Source organism: Chlorocebus sabaeus, chromosome 4 (genome assembly GCF_047675955.1).
Source record: "Chlorocebus sabaeus isolate Y175 chromosome 4, mChlSab1.0.hap1, whole genome shotgun sequence".
Taxonomy (NCBI): Eukaryota; Metazoa; Chordata; class Mammalia; order Primates; family Cercopithecidae; genus Chlorocebus; species Chlorocebus sabaeus.
In genome coordinates, this window is record NC_132907.1 from 85,114,362 (window position 1) to 85,135,895 (window position 21,534).

General features: G+C 38.8%; 1 protein-coding gene across 3 annotated transcripts in view; it reads left to right on the forward strand.

Moving 5' to 3' along the window:
- Positions 1-21,534, forward strand: part of SEMA5A (semaphorin 5A) — a 504,887-nt gene that overhangs the window by 214,299 nt on the left and 269,054 nt on the right. For all 3 annotated transcript variants that reach the window (XM_073014841.1, XM_007961192.3, XM_007961194.3), the window contains exon 5: positions 15,764-15,809. In XM_073014841.1, coding sequence (XP_072870942.1) covers positions 15,764-15,809 — 46 coding nt within the window. The remainder of the gene's footprint in view (positions 1-15,763; positions 15,810-21,534) is intronic.

The window sequence follows — 21,534 nt, forward strand, 5'->3', positions numbered from 1 at the left end:
TAAATAACAGAAAAAAAAAAGGCTGGCCCTTACCTAAGTGACTCTAAGCCAGTTTCAAAACCTAATTTTCTCATCTGTAAAGATGATGTAACAATTTCTACCCCTTTCAACTGTTGGGGTAGAATAACTAAAATAACTAAAATGAGCTAAAATAACTCACGAGAAGTTATTGTCCCATTAACAGGCAAGCTGGTGAGCGCGCAGCCCTAGGGAAACTCTGAGGGCCTTCATGGGTTTCACATACGTGTGCATATGCCTTTCAGGCAGACACTACCTGAGGAAGAGAATAGGAGTTTCACCTGGGAATTTTCATGGGATTAGGCTCAGAAAGTTTGAGAGGGAGTATGAGTCAGATATAAAACTTTAAAAATAACCCAGCCCTCAGATTCCTGTTTGGCAAAACTCGACTTAGCAAGAGTAAGTTTAGATAACAGGTGTATGTTTCAGAAATCAGTAATGGTTTAAAAATATGAGTTGTGAAAAAATATAATGACATTCGATTTTTTTTCTCATAGCACTAGGCATTGTGGAGCCATTTATTGGATGGTTTCACTTTATACTAGTGATACTTTATGTTCCTGAAATTGCATTCAGTTAAAGATTCTTTGTACTCTTTGATAAAGGAAGTTCATTGTGCTGCAAAAGAGACGCCTCTCTTTAGGCAATTTGTGGTTATGGAGCATTGGAAGGTACTTGGATCTGAATTCAGGGAATTTCTGGAAGAAGTCATACATTTTCATTTCCAAGATGCACATGAACTTTCATATTATCTTAAATGCATCGATAGTCATATCTTGTTTTACCCCTGTCTTTTAAAAATTAATAATATTTGTGTTTTCAATGATGAAAATTAGACATCTTCATTTAGAAAATGTAGAATACACTGTAAAGTATAAAGAAAAAAACAATTTCAGAGATAATCACAGTGAAGTTTTTAGTTATTTCCTTGCATTATTTGATTTCTATTTGTTCCTACTCTTGGGATAATATTTGTTGAGTGATTGCATACTTCTTCATCACAAATCCTACTAAGATCAGTTTCTTGGTATAAAAACATTCAAAATGAAAGAATATATTATGACTGTTTTTTGTATAGAAGATTATAAAAGGAATGGCAGTGATAACACTCCACACACTTGATGCAAGTGTAAGTTTCACTGCAGATTGAATTGTTGCAACAGATGCAAGGGAGGGTGATTACATTTTTATTTCCCAAATGAATTAGTTTGTCTTTAGTGTTTCAGGTTCATTCTAAGGGTGGCAAGTGGTTCCATCCTGAATCACTCTGGTATGTATTCTGTGCTGAATCCAAGTATTATTCCAAATGGCAAGTAACTCGGTTGACACATAAGGCAGTGTTTGACTGCTGTTGGGCATTTACAAATTGGCCATATTTTTATAATGCATAAAGCCCTACAGTGCTAATGAAAAAGAGTTTATTATCAAAGTATCTGTAGCATGAATCGTTCCCACTGAACCGTGGGGGAAGATGTGGAGTCACTCTTTCTGGCTATGTGGGTACTTTTATTCAAAAATGTGATTTTTCTAAATGAAAACTTTTTTTTTAACATCTATCTCAGTTTCTAAAATGTGAATTTTCTTCAGCCTTTTAAATGTGTTTCTTGGTCTTTAAGTTATTTTCGTCCAATTACTCAATTCTGATTCTCTTACTTTTCTCCAAAAAGCTTGAGTGTAATATAAATATAAATCAAAGGGTACAGTCTTACAAACTATGGTATTTTAGTAAGGAAGTTCATCTGTAAGCTCTCAAACAAATACCTGTGAGTCCACATGGCCTAAACATCTGCCATGGGTGAGGTGGTGGGATTGAGGCCACACACCCAATACTTGGATTGGGTAATGATAATAACTCATAGCAGATATAATGATTTATATCCTTGGAAATGTTTGATTTTAATTCTATACAAAATAACATCACAAAAGGAGAACATTAAGTCACCAAGGGAACAAAAAGCACTAGAGATGCATGAATCTCCTTGCACACCTGGCCTGATGTACCACCCCATGACTGTATGTCTTGCACACCTGAGCTAATGTGAGTACCAGCCCATAGCTGCACACCTTGCACACCTGAGCCAATGTGAGTACCAGTCCATAACTGTACGCCTTGCACACCTGACCCAGTGTGAGTACCAACCCATAGCTGCACACGTTGCACACCTGACCCAATGTGAGTGCCAGCCCAAAGCTGCATGCCTCTTATACCTGACGTAATGTGAGTATCAGCCCATAGCTGCATACATTGCACACCTGACTCAATGTGAGTAACAGCCCACCACTGCACATGTTGCACACCTGACCCAATGTGAGCACCAGCCCATAGTTGCATGCCTTGCACGCCTGACCCAATGTACCAGCCCATAGCTGCATGCCTTGTGCACCTGGCCCAATGTGAGTACTAGCCTATAGCTGCATGCCTCACACACCTGGCCCAATGTGAGTACCAACCCATAGCTGCATGCCTTGCACATCTGACATGATGTAAGTACCGGTCCATACTGCACACGTTGCACACCTGACCCAGTGTGAGTAGCAGCCCACAGTTGTCTGAATACCTTGCACGAAACCCCTTGACTTACCATTACAGTAATTCTAGATATCAGAAGATATGTCTGTGTAAGTGTATGTACAACAAATAGTACGGATTTCTGATCATTTCAGTTTATTATTTTGAACCATTTGTTTGGCTAATGGTTTGGATTTACAGAACTAAAGATAAAATAGGAAAGATTAACTTGCTGTTTTTATGCTTGGGCTGAATTTGCTTTAAGTATTCAAAGCCCTTAAATGATAAACTTAGGTGCATTGAAATTTTAACAAGTTTATTTGAACATTTAGAGATTCAGGAATCAAGTATCACCAGACTTCCAGCAGCTCTCCACTTGTTGGGGGGGGGGGGGCGGTGGCAAGGGAGGAAACTTTCATAATGTTCTTCCCAGAAGCAAGACAAAGAAAACGCCTCTCATTGGTGGAAACTCCCTAGTTAGAGGTCAGTTGGTGGTTTCTAATTGGTTAAATCTCAAGTTAGACTTTAGTTAGGGTTTCGTTTCTGATTGGTTAAGCTTAAGTTTCCTTTTACTATTTACGTTGAGTTGAATTTTGGTTTGTTTACATAGGAACTCAAGACAGTGAAGCCTTCTCAGTCTAATGGCCTCCCAATTATTTTAGCATAGCATATATTCTTATAAGATCACATAAAATAAACGGTAGGTTTCCATTTAATGAGTTTCTTTTTTAAAAAATGACTTTATCTCTGGTTCTAAACAAGGGGGATTACTTTTTAAATTCACATAAAATTTATTTTAAACAACTGGCCAATATCATTATTTTTTGGTGATTATAATTCTTGTTTTTACTTGAAAATTTTACCTGGGAATTACTCTGTTGGAGGCAATATATAATTAACAGGAAAACTGAAGATGTTTATCAGATCAGTGATTCTGCTTCCAGCAGCCACACTTATTCGTCTTTTCCAAAGGATATATTTTAGTCAAGTTTACACAATTAAAGGAAATACATGCTGAGTGGTATGAAATCAGAGATTAGCAGCGAATGCAAAAAGGAGTAGAATCCCATTGTGGAAAGAGATCCGAGGTAATGCTGATTTTCACATTGTGTTTACATTAATTATGACTTAGGACAAGCAGCTGGTGATGGAAAAGGAACGGTGCTTTTCATTGCGGTCTTTTTTATCCTCTTCCAATCAAATTATGAACCTCCACTTTAGGGTTTAAAGGTTTCCCCTTCTCTGTCCCTTTCCTTCTCAGGGCTGGCCCCTATGCACAGGTATGTCCTTTAAGATTCTCTGGGCTTGTCTCTTTCTTCTACCTGTTCTCCCCTTTCTTCTAATTGGCTTATTTGATTAGTTATCCAATATATGTTAAAAGGTCTCCTTGTTGTCTGCTGGCTTTGTTACCTTTTGTCCAATATTTGCCAAACATTAGTGTTCTTAAGTATTAGCTAGGACATTTGTTCAAAATTAGGATGCCCCTCCCAGCTCTGCTGATTTAGGTGGCTCAGAGTGTGTGCTTTTAACAAACTGGTGGCTGACTGACATGCCTGGGAAAGATTTCTAACCATTCTGTTCCTTCTGCTATTGTGAAAAAAACAAAAACAAAAACTAAAACAAAATAAACGAACCTGTATTTTTTTCCCTGCTTGAGTTGGGAGAATATCGGCCTAGTACACCAGTTATCTATTTAGTTATAAATAACTAAGAACATACAGTTGGTCTTCCTTGGGTTCTGCATCTGCAGATTTAACCAACCACAAGCCTAAAATATTTGGAAAAATGAAAAACAAACAATATAACAATGAAAATCATACCAATAAAAACAATATGGTATAACAACTATTTACATGTATAATGTGCTAGATATTATAAGTAATCTAGAGTTGATTTAAAGTATATGGGAAGATGTGCGTAGGTTATAGGTAAATACCAATCCATTTTATATCAGGGACTTGAGCATCCATGGTTTTTGGCACTCGAGGTGGTCTTGGAGCCAATGGTCTGGGGATACCAAGAGACAGCTGGAAATAAATAAATGTACAAAGGCTTCCTATTTCCCAGATCCCATGAACAAACCAACAAAGGGCTGTGATAATAATTGAATAACTTATTTGCATGTGCATATGCTACAGACTAAGTAATGAGAGCTTTTCTCCTATCCAGGTCCACACAGGGTTCATCCAAATGTGTTAGTTCATGTAGTTATTCTTTCAAGATTCTGTGTTCATCAAATATTTATTGAACCTACTTTATGCCAGGAAGCATCTTAGGCATTAGAGAAACAAAGATGAAGCATCTTCTCTACCTGATGAGGACTTTCTAGTCCAGCACAAGGGTTGGCAAGCTGGGGCCCCAGAGTTGCCTCCTGTTTTCATAAATATGCTTTTATTGGCACACAGCCACACCCATTCATTCACACATCTTCCGTGGCTGCTTTTGACCTAAAACTGCAGAGATCAGTAGTTGGGACATAGACCACAAAAGCAAAATATCTGCTCTCTGGCCCCATAACAAAAAGTATGCTGATCCTGGCCTAGTGGGTGAGACAGGGGCACAAACTATTCAGTTCTCCAAGGGAAGTCTGAGCAAAGGGTCCTGAAAACAGCAAGAGTAAAGGGATATGATGGTACATGGATCTGAAGAGGCTGCATTGAGAAGGTGCTCCTCCAACTGGCCCTGAGTGATGCGTGAGGAATCTGGCAGGGAAGACAGAGAATCACATGGAGAAAGTCAGAGATTCTGATGAGGCTGAAAAGTGCTTGGCTCCGTGGCACCTGTTGGTGACAGAGATGGGGAAGTAGTTATAGGTGAAGTCCTGATCTTTAGCTGGGGTCAGATTATAAAGAAGTTTAGACTTGGTTCTCTGGGCTCACTGCAACTTCTGCCTCCTGGGTTCAAGCAGTTCTCCTGCCTCAGCCTCCCGAGTAGCTGGGATTGCAGGTACCCACCACCATGTCTGGCTAATTGTATTTTTAGTGTTGACAGGGTTTTACTGTGTTGGCCAGGCTGGTCTCAAACTCCTGACCTCAACTGATCCACCCACCTTGGCCTCTCAAAGTGCTGGCATTACAGGTGTAAGTCACTGTGCTGGGCCAGAATCTTTGATTTAATCAAGCTCCCATTGCTCTGCTGGCTTGGTAAATTTGAGAACCTCTGCTAAAGTCATTGAGAAGCCCAGGAGATTTCTACGTTTATGTAATCAAATAATCATATTTGCATTAGGAAGATACGTCCACCATATTGTGTGCAGGACGTGCTAAACTTGCAGAATTTGGAGCGAGGCATGGCAGTTGAGGGTTGTGGATCAGGTGAGCGTACAGGGTGCTTAAACTTAGGCGGTGATGATGGAATTGGAGATGCGAAGCCAGATTTGAGACGTGTTTCAGTGCTGGGTTTGACAGCAATTGATGGCCATCAGAATGGGTTGGCTGGTGGCAAGGATCAAACGATTCAGTGAGTTTTGGGAGTGTGACTGGGATACAGCATATGGGAGAATGAGCTGTAATTCTTTGATTATTAGAAGATATATGAGAAAAAAAATCTCAGATTTGTATGAATACTGAAGATAACCTAGAAAATTAATTGTATGTGGAAATAATTTAAAGCATGAATAGTCCTAGGAAATCACAGGTTAAAGGAACCATAGAAATACTCAGTTGGCATTTTTTTCAAATGAAAAATTATCTCTGTTAACTGAAAAATGGAAAAGAACAAATCATATACCCAGTGGACCCACAAAGACAAAAGTCGAGAGTTAAATTTAGAGCAATAAATAATCATCTGTAATCCTCACAGCACTTAGAGATTTGCAAGTAATAATTAAAGTGTAATAAAATGTAAACTATTAGTGTAATTATTAACAATATTGATTAATAACTTTTACCCTAAATATATTTGTGGGAAAATATTTTTCTGATTTTATATCTCTGAGATTTGCTGGCAGCATTGTTCTAGTTATTGCATGCCATTAAAATGTATCTTTGTTATTTCATTCTACTTGCTAAATAATAAGAGGCTATCCATCTATTTTTGCACCTTTTAATCTTGGTATTTAAATATATAACAATGCTATTAAAATGGTTTGATCTCAGTTTTAATGTGTTCTTTGAAATTTATTTCTAATAACCAAGACTTTTAAGGAGCTTGAAATGGTCTTTATGGGATAGGGAATGAAAGAAGTTAATATGATTCTGGGAGAATGGGTACTGGACACACATAACAGCATTAACAGCAACAAAAATTAAATTACAGTTATCTTGAACTTTGTATAGCCTGAAGAATACATATTTACTGTTTTTGAGGAGGGTAGAGAAAATTCTGATTGAGGTGATAGCTAATCGCATGACCATATTATAAATTTGTCACCATATTTTAAAATATTTTAGAAAAAAATTTACAAAAGAATTAAAACTGTAATTTAAATGTGATCTCACTATTTAAATATAATGTTATACTGTTTGGAAAGGCTTTGCAATTTTGACATTTAATTATCTTCTGAGAAATCCATAAAAAAACTACATGAAGCAGACATTCTTTAGGATGGTTATGACCACAAAATTAAAAGGCTCCTAGAATTTGCTTATAGTCGACCAGCATAATGGAAGGTCTTGGAAATCACAATTATAGATAGGTTGGTGAATTGGTGAATTATATGAGTTTGGTTACATGATTAAATTAAATCATTATATTCTTTAAAGTTACTGATATGATCATGATGTTAAATATTTACATTTAGATAAACTAATTTTACAACAACATTTTATGTTTTAAAGGATATAGTTACTATTTTTCCTTAGTTTATTGATTGATTGATTGATTGATTGATTGAGGCAGAGTCTTGCTCTGTAGCCCGGGCTGGAGTACAGTGGCAGGATCTCTGCTCAGTGCAACCTCTGCCTGGCATGTTCAAGGATTCTTGTTTCTCAGCCTCTTGAGTAGATGGGATTACAATTGTGCACCACTATGCCTGGCTAATTTTTTTGTATATTTAGTAGGGGTGGGTTCTCGCCATGTTGGCCAGGCTAGTCTCGAACTACCGACCTCAGGGGATCTACCTACTTCGTCCTCCCTCATGCCTGTAATCCCAGCACTTTGGGAGGCCCAGGCGGGTGGGTCACCTGAGGTCAGGAGTTTGAGACCAGCCTGGTCAACACAGCGAAACCCCATCTCTACTAAAAATACAAAAAAAAAATTAGCTGGGCATGGTGGCATCCACTTGTAATCTCCACTACTCTGGAGGCTGAGGCACAAGAATTGCTGAATGCCTGCAATGGAGGTTGCAGTGAGCTGAGATCCTGCCACTGCCCTTCAGCCTGGGCAACAGAGTGAGACTCCATCTCAAACATAATTTGTAATCTTCAAAAGTCTACCAGTGCAATTGAAAATGTGGGTATCATGTAGGATGTCACTGTACTTGAAAAGTTCTATGCCAGTTAGATGTTGACAGCAGTGAGGATGGAAGGAAACTGGCAGTGAGGAAAGTATTGTGGGCCGGAAGCTGGTGCAGGGACAGGAGAGACTAGTCGGCTCTCAGACTCCCCCAGCTGGCTCATGGGCAGTGTGTGTTTTGTCTCCAGATTGTCTCATGATTGGCCTTGGTCTAAACATTTATTAGACACCAACAAATATTTCTGTCAACACTGTTGAAATGTCTTTATACATTTACTTGGCTTCTGCCTTCATTTGCTCTAGTACAAAATACAAATCTACCTTCCTTAATTCTTCTTTTCTCAGTTATAAGCAAGCCTCTAACTCACATGTTCAATAGGAACTTGTAATTTTTTTCTTCGATTTTATAGTCATATTCATCAGAGACCAGTTGAGTTATTCTAAGAGAATGTCATTTTAAAACACCTGTGTCTTTCATAATTTATGGAGGTCAAAGTTAAGTTTTATAGTGTCTCTAGATGAAATGAGTCATTTAGTTAATATGCTCATGATGGCTCAACCTTTTCTTTAATACCGGCTGCATTTTATTACTTTACATGAAGATACAAATGAACTTCATCTATTAAGGTCCCCACTGCTCCCTCTGAGAATATATTGTTGTGCTTAGTGATTTGTTTCTAATAGGCCACTAGGGGAAGTGATGGGACCCAGGAATGAGTTATTCAATCCTAGAGTCAGTAAGAAAGAAGTGAAGACGTAGAAAACGCACTCAGGTGTCTAGTGGGGAAACAAAGAATGGGCTTTAATATTGTGATTTTTGCATCTGCCAAATTTAATAGCTTTGTGATTTGAATTATTCAGCCCATTGGATCTATGTACTCCTCATATATTATTACTCCTAAAAGGAATCTGGTTTATTGCACGTGAATGTGCAATGTCAAATTTTATTCCATGGCATTTGAAAAAAAAAAAAAAAGGTAGATCCATACCAAGGGAAGAAAAACTCATATTTTTATTTACTGTAGCCGCAAAACTGAACTGTTACACTTTGGTAAACTCTTGCTTTTCACTTTGGTAATGACAGGAGAAAAATAGAAGTATAGAATCATTCCCCCAAGGTATACAACTAATACATTCAAAGAATCTAATCTCTTAACCTCTTGCACCACTGCCTTTTTCCCTGAAGAATGGCAATAGTCCTTATTACTACCTATTTACATCTGGGGTGTTATGAAGATTAATGAGATCACTTAAATGCTTTGGGTTGCTCAGAGCGTTGCCCTATTAGGGAGACTGACCCTACATGCAACATTTGGTTAGCATTTACAGTTGGCCAGGGGCCAGAAGCATTACTTCTTCATGTTGAAAAGGCTGGTGGCCTTTCTCGTGAACCTCACGCATATTGTTTTCCCTCCTCTGTGCCTGCACAATTGCAAGATAAAGTGGTTGAGTCTTCTGTAATACCCTGGAGGACAGCCACTTGCAGGCTTCCATAGATCTTACTTTAGTTTGTGAGTGGCCCAACACCAGGGAATATCAATTTTTTATCCCCTTTAGAAGGTTTTCTTTCTTTTTGTAACCTTTAACTTTGTAGGTCATTGACCTAAACTGTGATGGATCAAGCTGTCTTGAGAGATTTCAAGTCCCTCATGTTGCCAGCTGGCTTGGAATTTTTCCTACAGCAAAAATGCATTTGGAGTTGTACGTGGGGCCAAATAGTTCGAGGAAAGAGATTTGAGAATAACAGAATCCACACTGTGTTTTGTCAGATTCTTAGGTTCTTGGGATGTGATTAGGGAATTCTACAGCTGTTTTACTTATGGTTCATCTTTTAAAATATTGTTTAAAATAGCTGAAACTTGTAATAAGATAAGGTGAATACTAAATTGTTTGTGTAGCGAAGCATTTGACTACTTAGGTTTTACATGGACCATAGTCATTTATTAAACTAATATTTAGGCCAGGCGCGGTGGCTCACGCCTGTAATCCCAGCACTTTGGGTGGCCAAGGCGGGAGGATCACTTGAGGTCAGGAGTTCAAGATCAGGCTGGTCAACATGGTGAAACCCTGTCTCTACTAGAAATACAAAAATTAGGCATAGTGGCACGTCCCTATAATCCCAGCCACTGGGGAGGCTGAGGAAGGAGAATTGCTTGAACCTGGGAGGCGGAGGTTACAGTGAGCTGAGATCACACCACTGCACTCCAGCCTGGGCGAAGAAGCAAGACTCCATCTCAGGAAAAAAAAAAAAAAAAAAAAAAAAAAAAAAAAATTAAAAGCACCTACCAACTCTGTGTCTTGAAAATCAAACAAATAAAAAGCAACAAAAATATAACCAATCAACTGGCATGAATAGACACATTAAATAGATGTTGATCTCTGTAAGATGATAAATAGTTCTGACAGGTGGAGTGTTACAATTTTTAAGAAATCTTCATCAGCTGATTTTATTATTAACAAATACATAAGTACTTATTACATAAATTTATACTATTAAAGAATTATTGTATCTATTTTTCTATGTTGAGGTTTCTTTTAAGATTATTTTGAAATGAGTTACTCAGTTGTGAAAAATAACACATGAAAAACACTTCTCAGGAAATGATTTAAATTTGCCATAAAAGAAAGGTTTTTGTTAGATGGCCATTTATTCATAGAACTTAGTTAGGCATTGTGTATATCTTTTTTTTTTTTTTTTTTTTTTTTGAGACGGTGTCTCGCTCTGTTGCCCAGACTGGAGTACAGTGGAACCATCTCAGCTCACTGCAAGCTCCACCTCCTGGGTTCATGCCATTCTCCCACCTCAGCCTCCCGAGTAGCTGGGACTACAGGCACCCGCCACCATGCCCGGCTAATTTTTAGTATTTTTAGTAGAGACAAGGTTTCACCGTGTTAGCCAGGATGGTCTCGATCTCCTGACCTCATGATCCTCCCGCCTTGGTCTCCCAAAGTGCTGGGATTACAGGCGTGAGCCACCGTGCCCAGCTGGCATTGTGTATATCTAAACATGGGCACAGTCTTTTGGGAATTTGTATTATTTAAATACATTGAGATAATTGTATAGTTTATCTCTTTGATTTCGTAAGTTAAGAAATAGGGCTATTTTTTAGAATTAGGTATGGGCAGGGAGTTACTCAGGCAAAATAAAAAGAGAGAAAAGAGGTGCCATTTAAACAGCCAGACCCATAGGCTCAAACTGTTCTCCTCGTGGGGAGACATACATCACAGCCAGATCACAGTCCCAGAGGTGAAAATTGATGTCCTGGGATCAAGTTTGTTATTAGCAGAACTAAGACTTGAATTTTCTTAAAATGGTTTGTAAATGTTCCTGTAAATGACCAGTGAAGATACGAAATACTCGTAGTATAAGAGCTGTTGCTGTGTTTATTTCTGGTTGTGCATGGTTGGTGCAGGTGAAATTAGGAAGGGGACATTGAATGACTAATAGGTGAGGCCATGAGGCATAATGGGACAAAGGACATTAAGACGGGAGGCTTGTTTCTAATCCCAGGACTTTCTCTGAAGCCTTACACTATTGGACAAATCTCACCACACCTCTTAATTTATAGAAGTTTCCTCATCTATAAATCGAGGGGTATATACTCTTTTGTGACAGCTTAGTTCTCGATTTCTTAGACTCTATATTATTAGATTAAAAATATGAGAAAGGGGTAAAATAATCACCAATTTTTATCTTGCAACCCAGAAAATACTAGAAAAAGAAAAGTTCAAATCCTCTGGTGCTTTCCTTCCTGGGGTATCGGATGTGGTGATGGTGATGGTGGTGGTGATGGTATTTCATAGTAACTGTGCTATTTTTCCTAGTAAGCGTGCCCCTCCATCCTCTCTGCCCCTTCCTTTCACCTATTGAATACTTCTGCCATATTGATTTGTTATTGCTTGTGAGATAATTGGAAGGGCACGATAGCTCTCAGGTATTTGGAAGGAGAAGAGGTAGATGGTTGAACTCCACTAGCAATGTTTCTGGAGAGGCGGGGTACCTTACAGCCCATTGGAAGTTGAGAAGCAGAAAACTAATGATCAGAAGAGTTATCTTTGCTTATGGAGATGTGGACTAAGAATGTGGCATATTTTTTATTATAAGCCATTTTCTTCTTCTGTGGAAAACACCTGAAAACTGGAAGCAGGTGTTGCATACGGCAATCTCTGTGTCTCCTCCACTCCCCTCCCCAAATAGACAGAGAGCTGTTCGCTTGATGTGCACAGAGCTCTACAGAGCACTGCAGACTCTGCTGTCATCTTTTCTCAAAGTGCCTGACAGCATTTCCAGCTCTTCCTTTGTGTATGAGAGCTTCTTTTCAAGAAAGTTTCTGGAGACAGATACCATAGTGTGAACATAAATGTGCACACGTATGTGTGTGAGTATGCAAGAAAGAAGGAACCATGAGATATCACCAAAGCTCTTAGGTAATTCGTTTACTAAATGAATGAGTTTCTTTTATTGGAAATATTTACTGAAGAAGTCTTTCTTAAAATTGCCAGTGGGATGAAAAGGGGTAGGACGACTGGATTCCAGGACCAATGACAAAATAAACATAGAAGTTGGCACCATTAATTGATGCTTACAGTAGGTCAGATTTCATTCTAAGTGTTTTTCTTAGATTTAAACCTCACAGCAACGCTCGGGGATGGGTTTGATTATTAGCTCCATTTTACAGATGAAAAGACTAAGGTGTAGAGAGAAATGCCTTCTTCCTGAGATTGTATAGAGGCAGAACTTCAGCTTTCGCATGAATATTCTTAATCGCTAGGTAATACTGCCTCTCATAGCAAAGGGGCAGCCTCTTGAAACCAGAAAGACAGTGAGAAATATGTGAGAGTGGGGAGCTGAGCTGCTCATAGAGGCGATGGGTGTGCAATGGCCAGTGATTTCCCTGGTGCCGCTGTGTACTAGTCTGTTCTCATGCTACTAGAAAGAAACACTGGAGACTGGGTAATTTATAAAGAAAATAAGTTTAATTGATTCACAGTTATACATGGCTGGGGAGGCCTAAGGAAACTTGTAATCATGGTGGAAGGTGAAGGGGAAGCAAACTTGGGCCTTCTCACGTGTTGGCAGGAGAGAGAAATGCAACCCCGGGAAATGCCAGATGCTTATACAACCATCAGATCTCATGAGACTCACTCAGTATCATGAGAACAACATGAAGCAACCCACCCCCATGAGCCAATCCCCTCCTACTAGGCCCCTCCCTGGACACATGGGGATTACAGGGATTACAATTCCAGATGAGATTTGGATGGGGACACAACCAAATGATATCACACGTAAGCCCCACTTCTGAAAGCCTTGTCTGTGTGTGTGTGTAGATTTCTCACTTCCCTTAGAGGAGGTGTGCTGGTTTCTAGGTCACATTGGGTGAAAGCTTGGCTGATATTGAGATGCGAGTCACCCTCCAGTGCCAGCTACCTTGGCTGCTTCAACATACTCTTCTGTGTGTGCACCAAGTTCACATTTGTTCCTCTGAAAATGACTTTTTGTTGTTGTTGAGACAGGATCTCTCTCTGTCGCCCAGGCTGGAGTGCAGTGGCAGGATCGTGACTCACTGGAGCCTTGACCTCCCAGGCTCCATCGATCCTCCCACTTTAGCCTCCTGAGTAGCCAGGACTACAAGCATACATCACGACAACTGACTTATTTTTGTGTTTTTTCTTTTTTGTGGAGATGGGTTCTCCCTATATTGCCTAGGCCTGTCTAGAACTCCAGGGCTCAAGTGATTAGCCCACCTTGGCCTCCCACAGTGCTGGGATTACAGGGCAATGTGCCTGGCCTGCAGATGACTTTTCTGTTGGAGTCCTAGACTCATGGCACTGACTAAATCAAAAGACTTTCCTGTAATATTCCCTCCCCTCAGAGGTATCCTTTACGTGGTTCTGCATAGAGGGCTGCAGCATTATAATAAAGGACAGGGGAACTTTTCCTGAAATGGCTTTGTGATGGAGGTGGCGTGTGCCAAGCAGTGCTTCTGGGAGCTTTTCTTGGGGTATATCAGAGGTGAGACTGGAAAGGTAGAAAGAGTGTGGTAAGGAGACTGTTGCTGTGCTTTGGGGGAGGCTGTTTTCACTCAGTTTAGAGAGGTGGTACGCCCATGTGAGGGGGCAAATTGTGTGAAACCTGAATGCCCGGGAGGCAATGCCTGGATTCTTGAGATAACTGAATGTGAGCCTGGTCCTCTTTCATCCTGCAGCTGTGTGTGTACATGTGCTTCTGAGTGCCAGCTGGCGTGGGGGCTTCGTCCTCCCTAACTCTGTCCATAAGCATAAGGATGTTTCTTGGTCATCTCAAGGCTATGCCCTTGGACCGCTTTGGCTGTCACTTGTCCCTTCTATTGGGACATATGTCCAGCTTATATATTTACCCCCCTCCCCATGATAGTGAAAATAGTCAACATTTATGTCTTACTGGTGTTGTAAAATTTCTCTCTTTGTTCCATAGAAGTGACCTTGGACCAGCTCTTTATAACAACATCCTTAGCTTCTTGGAGATCCCACCTCATGTTCATTTGCATCTTAGAGTTTGTTTACCTTTATGTGCCAGCATCTTCTTGCCATTATTATTTATACTGGGGCTAACTTTCTCCTCCCTTCCTCTTTGGGGTGCTGTTGGTGCACACCCCTGCCCCATCTTCCCATTTACATGATGCCAGGATTTCAGTTAGAGGTTGAAGCAAAGAATACTGAGGGAGGTTAATGAGTCATTTCTAAAACCTGCAATACTAGAGTCCAAAGCCCGGTGTAACTAATCTGTATCTTTTTTTCCCTGTGCTCTACTGATCTCCATTGCATATTTCACTGTTCTTCCCCTTCTTTGTTGAAATTGATAGTTTTCTTTTCTCTGATTTCCTATTTTGCGCTTGGGCAGTGAAACTGACTCTTTGAAGCCCTTGATGTCATCAGTTTCCGTTGGTTTATATTTCTTTCTTTTCTTTTCTTTTTAAACCAAATTCCATAAACTGAAAATTATATTTGTGTGTGTGTGTGTGTGTGTGTGTACATATATATATATACACACTATTTATTTATTTATTTTTGAGACAGGGTCTCACCTTGTCACCCAGGCCATAGTGCAGTGGGGTGATCACAGCTTACTGCAACCTCCACCTCCCAGGATCAAGGCATCCTCTTGCCTCAGCCTCCTGAGTAGCAGGGACTATAGGCATATGCCACTATACCTGTATAATTTTTGTATTTTCTGTAGAGACAGGTTTTGCCATGGTTCCCAGGAGCCTGGCAACCTCCACCTCCCAGGATCAAAACATCCTCCCACCTAAGCCTCCCAAAGTGCTGGGATTACAGGTGTGAGCCACCATACTGCACCCAAGTTCATAATTCTAAACTTTTATTCCATACTGAATCCATCCTACAAGGTAGAGTACTGTGAACCTCAGAGCATTGCTTGAATTGAAAATCTTAATTATAAAACATGGTGAATTTAGGTGATGATTAAAAAGGAAGACCTATGAGGAATGTTTTTACATCATCTTGCTTAAGTGAAACTCGGTTTCAGGATGGAATGCCCATGTCCTTTTATTTATTCCATATAGATCAAGAGAGCCAGTTAATGACTTACACTTACCGTAATTATGTACAAACACACCCCACTTTGTCATTAGCTTTCTCACCAATCTCAAATGTGTATTTGTTGACATCTTGAATTCCTCTTTGTACTCTAAGATCCAAGGAAAGTAGTGCTAACCATATTCTTAGAAAGAAGATGCTTTTGAAGTCAAAATTATTATTTTATTTTCTTGAAATTTTTATAAACTCTTCACTTTCTGGGATCGATTAAAAATAAAACTGCTCTCTTTTTGTATTTTGTAGAAACTACCTCTTCAGGTTACAGCTTGAGGATCTGTCTCTCATCCAGGTAGGTGCAATTTATTTTTCTCAAGCTTTCATTTTCCATCCCAATTAACTCACTGTTTGAGGAGATGAAGACAGATGTATGTAAAGGTGTTAATCCAGGCTGAGCAGGGGTTCATTTCCTCAGCGGGTCAGGCCTCAGGACTAAGGCTGCCCTACTTGTTATGAGTCATCACCTCCCTTAATTCCCAATTAGCCTTTTCCTCCTGCCAGGTGGCCCTCTTTGTTCCATGGATATGATCCTGATTTATCCTTCCTTAGATGAGAGACCATTCAAGGAACATTACCTTAAAGCCTGGATGCATTCGTTTCCCCACAGCAATCATCGATTATTATTTTGATGCATCAATTTCTTGTAAAACAGTTTTGTTTCCTCTTTATAATTTATATTAACATAAATATGAATACTTGGGTTAAAAGCTAACTCTAACAAAGAATAAAGGGAAATAGATCAAAATGAAATTTGCCTACTTCTGTTGTTGCGGTTTGGACAATGGACCTGAGATCTTGTGCTTACATCAAGTATTTATTTTAGTAGCAGATCTGAGTCACAAAAGCCCACTTTTCCCTCTAGTCTTTAAAAAGTGTCTCCTAGAAAATAAGAGAGTTAAGACACAAATATCTTCTTCGCCAAGATTCTGGAACTCCCTGTGGACCATGCCAGAATCTTTGGGCTGTGTAGAGTTTGGAAAAAGTTCTTCAACCCATTTTAGTCTCACTCTCATGTACTAGAGCTCTAAGAAGTGATTGGAGAGGATTTTGTATTGTTTTATTCTCTCTTTAATGCTGCTGCTTGTGAGCATTCAGGGAACTCCAGAGCTAGGTTTTAGTATTAGATCTTTTACTTTAGCAGGGTGTTAAAATCAGCCAATCCCACAATCAAAGCTAATATTGATTAAAAAATAGGGCTTTGAAGACACATCGACCTTGTTTGTGATCTAGTTCCATAACTTTCTAGGAGTTATTGGTTCCTCATCTGTGAAATGGCCACAAATCACTACCAACTCCATATTAGCATGGTAAAAAATAAGTAAGACATTCAAAAGAGATAAAACGTAGCAATTTATCAGTAATTTTTATTGTTTTTGATTTTTAAAAGTGATAATAATAAATAATAATCTCCATTATAATAGTTTAATCACAATTGACAATAAATTGTCTTTCCACTGCAACTTAGTATATAACCGGAGTCTTTCATTGAGCTAATTGAGTGGTAAAATTATGAATTTATTATTAAGGAATCAGAATGATCAGCGATTTGAAGATATTATCTTTGGTGAAATAAGCCAGGCACAGAAAGACAAATACTGCAAGAGCTCACTTATGTGTGAAATCTAGGAAAGACAAACTCTTAGGAGCAGAGAGTGGACTGGTGGTTTCCAGGGGCCCGGAAAGTCAGGGAAGGTGTTAGGGAGATGTTGGCCACAGGACAAAAAATTCCAATTAGACAAAGGAATAAGTTAAAAAGATCCATTGTATGACATGGTGACTATAGCTACTAACAATGTACTAGAGGCTTGAAAATTGCTAAGAGAGTAGATTTCAAGTGTCCTCACAACCTAAATAAATGAATAAACAAACAAATAAAGGTATGTGAGATACCTGCATGTTAATTAGCTTGATGTAGCCATTCCACAATGTATACATATATCAAAGTGACATGTGGTACACTATCAATAGATACAATTTTTATTTGCCAATTAAAAAAAAGAGGGATCAATAATTAAAATGCCATTTTAGAGATTGTTTTAGATAACGTTTTCTAAAATCTGTATCTTTTAGTAGATAGAAACTACATATTACATTCATTTTGATTCTCGTGGTATACTCTCTGGCATATCACATGTGTTAAAAAGTGAACTTGTGTAGGTCTGTGTGTGCACAAGCATATATTTCCATATACACATTCATTTCCAAATTTGCTAGCTCTGTCAGCTGAGAGGGTTTAGAAGTATTGTCTTAGTAGCACTGAACACATTTTATACACGTTACTTTGTTTTTAAACTTAATTCTCCATGAAAACAGATGAAGGATTTCTTGAGAAGTGACTTAATCTGGAGTTGGGCAGGGAGGACTCAGATAAGACTGGAAGAGCTTGTTGTTTCAGAAATTAAGGAAAATATTTAAAGAATGATGAGGGTGTGTCACAAGAAACTAGGAGCCAACTTGAAGTGAGCTCACTGAAGAAATCTGGGACAGTTTGATTGTCAAAATAGATAATGCCAGTAGTAGATTATAACACATTGAAAAACATAAGAATCCATGAGTAGATACTGACATAAAACATCAATGAATGAGTAAACACATGCCGACTAATAAATATTGAAGGAATAATTTGATTAGGAGATCATGATTTGGCAACCATGATACTAAAAATTGATTTAGGCAAAAGTGATCAATGGATGCTTAATTTATGGGTCAGAGTTCAATGACAGCCAGGGATATTTATTAATAGTAGTCTTAAAGTACTTACGTATATGATACTTATTAATTACAACAGGGAAACTTATAACTTGATAGTAAAGAAATCTGGCAAATAGCCTATGACCAAATAGTCAAAGGTCAAGGGGAACTTCGCCAGCAATGGGACAGAGTTCAGTGATTTGATACATGGAAGACATAGCAAGATATCCTTGATATTTCAGCCAAAAATTATGACTACTAACCTTAAGAGGAACCATCACATACACTGAGGGACATCCTACAAAAAAAAAAAAAAAACTGGCCTCTACCCTTCAGATATCACCAAGTCATGAAAGGTATGAAAAAAGAAGAAATAATAAAGAGTATCACAAAGCTGAACAAATAGACATGGGGTTCAAATGCAATACTTGATTCAAATTGAATCTTGGAGCAGAGACATTTTTTCTTACTATAAAGGACATGATTGGGACAACTGGAGAAATTCAAATGTCTGGATAAGATAGTAGAAATGTATTAATATTAATTTGTTGATTTTGATAACTGTAATGTAGGAGAATGTCACTGTTTTTTGGAATAACATGCTAAAATATATAGGGGTAATGGGTATCATTTGTGCAACTTATATCAAAATAGCTTTAAAAATTGTTATACACATACATATACAGAAGCTATACATGTGTACAGAGGCAAAAATAATAAAACAAATATGATACAGTGTTAACAGGGGAATCTAGGTGAAGGACTTATGAAAGTCTATTGTGATATTTTTGCAAGTTTTACTAACATGATGTCCAAATAAATAGATGCAAACCAGTGAGGAGATGTATTTCCATTAACTCATGTGTATATATTTTTGTGAGGTCAAAGAAACTAATTGTACTTTTCTCATCATTGCCTCCCTTGGTCTTGGCTGCCTTTGGTGGAAATCAGGTTGCAACTATTGATGGGATTAATGAGCTATTACTGAAGTATAGGATGCCCATCAGTACCACCACCTGGTGAGAGCTTAGTCTACTGACATAGCACCAAGCAAGGAGACAGTGACTGTTTGAACTGTGGTTTTGAAATTGCAGCTCTAATGATAGAGGTCAGACTGCTGTACCATTGGTGCAAAGCAGGACAGTTCTGCTTTTTCATATTCTGTGGCTGTGTACAGAGTTCTGTAGCCTACTCTATACTTAGCCTGGAGAGAGAAGGCTGGCAATTCTTCATGACACACTTTTTTTTTTTTTCTTATATATATCACATGTCTCCAGCAAAGAGGTCTTGTTGGTTTCTATGAATATTTTATTTTAATTTACATAACAGTTCCCAAGGGTAACAGAAAGGAATAAGCACACTGGTAGACAAAGGGTGTGATAACAGTGCTGTCTGATAGAAGCACCATGTGAGCCAAATAGGCAATTTAAGGTGATCTGCTAGGCACACTGAAAAAAGTACAAAGAAGCAAGGGAAATGACTACTAACAGTATATTTTACTACCTCAATATATCCAAAATATTTTAATTTCAGCATAGAATCATTATAAGAAATTAATGATCTGTTACACTTTTTTTTTTTTTTTTTTTTTCTGGAACTCAGTCTTCAAACTCCAGTGTGTGTTTTATATTTCCATCACATTTGCATTTGGACCAGCCAGAGTTGAAGTGTTCTGGGTGGCTGGTGTGCCCCACTGGAAAGCGTAGTTTTAGATAATAAGTGACAGAACATTTGACTTGTGTGCCTTCAATTATTATGTAGAAAGATTGTTTTCTACCACAAATCATGGGGGTTGATTTGTATATCTCAGGTTAATATTTTTCCCCTTTTCTGTCTCCAAAGTTAAAAATTATTGTTTAAATGTAGAAAAATGATGAAACAGATCAAGGAGGACAACCAATTTCAAGAAAACTGGAGACAATGAGAAATGGATGTGCTTCACCAGTAGACTTTATTTAACACTAGACAGGGCATCCTTGGGTCCTGCCCCTGTGCGGGACAGAGGTTCACCTCCAGGTGGCAGTTTGCATTACCTGTGTCTCTCCTGATCACCTGGGGGCAGTTTCTACCTTGTCTGGTCATGTCATGCTGCGTTTTGTTTTCCAAACTGTAGGCTATTTTCCAACTTGAAGCATTTGCTCTTGCTGTCCTATCTCAAACACCTTCACCCTATTTATCTTCTTTTTCTTGGAGAAAAAGACTGCCCATCCTTGAGTTTTGCTGGAGACATCACCTCTTGGTAACCCATTCTGTGTCTGCTTGGCTGGTGACCCTCTGAGGCATTTCACAGCCTCATAGCCTTTATTTCTGACTAGTACTTATTGCCTCGTGTTGAAATTCATTCCTGTATTGTAAGAAGTGTTTTCTTTCTTTTTATTTGTTCAGAATTAGATGAAATTATTAGATTAGGTTACCTGGAAGGTGGTAGAGTCAAAACAGATGGCTTACAAATTTCCATCCCTTGGTATTTAATGTGTTGACTCTTCCTTAACCTTTTTAAACTTAACACTAATGGAGTGGTAGGTAAACATGATATTTTTGTCCCTAAATTCAAGAAAAGAAAAGTAAAGTAACGTTAACCCAGAAGCTAGAGTAATAAGAAATGCTTTTGGAAGAGACATCCTAAGACACTTGTGTGCATACTGTCACCCCAGGGGACAATTTGTGGATGAGACAGGCAATTCCTGACTGATGTATTCGTTCCTTACATACCAACCACTTGTCTTCTCAATACTGTTTTCCAATTTTCCTATCTCCCAAATTTTTTCTCCTGCCTTAACATTGGTTTAGCAACAATGATGAGAAAGCAGATGTTGAATAATGATTCTTTTTTTTTTCTACTTAGTGACATTCATAGGATTCTGGAGACCCCACTGCATTGTCCCTGTCAACTGCCCTGAAATCGAGGGTGGGACTTTCCGTCCAGCAGCCAGCACACTTCCTGGCTGCGGTAGGAGCACAGGGACGCCACCTTAGTGCACCCTCTCCAGTCCCCTCCCACCATTCCCGAACCTTATGATATCTATCAAGGCACTGTCACACATGGCGGCTCAGCTCTGTAGAACCATACTGAAATTCAGTGATGAGAAAAATAGGCTTTTGTGGGGTGGCTTCTGAAGGAGAAAACTCACTTCCAAGTGAGGTTGCCTGATAAATCTGGTGCAAGTAATATTTTGGACATGGAGTCGACATACTTCAAATCAGAAGTCTCTTCCCTTTTGACAAAAAGAAAGAATCTTGTCTTTTTGACACACTAGAAACATCACTGGTGGAGTTGCTAAAGACATGAAGATTTGAGCAGGAATTGGGATACAAGTACTCTGTTA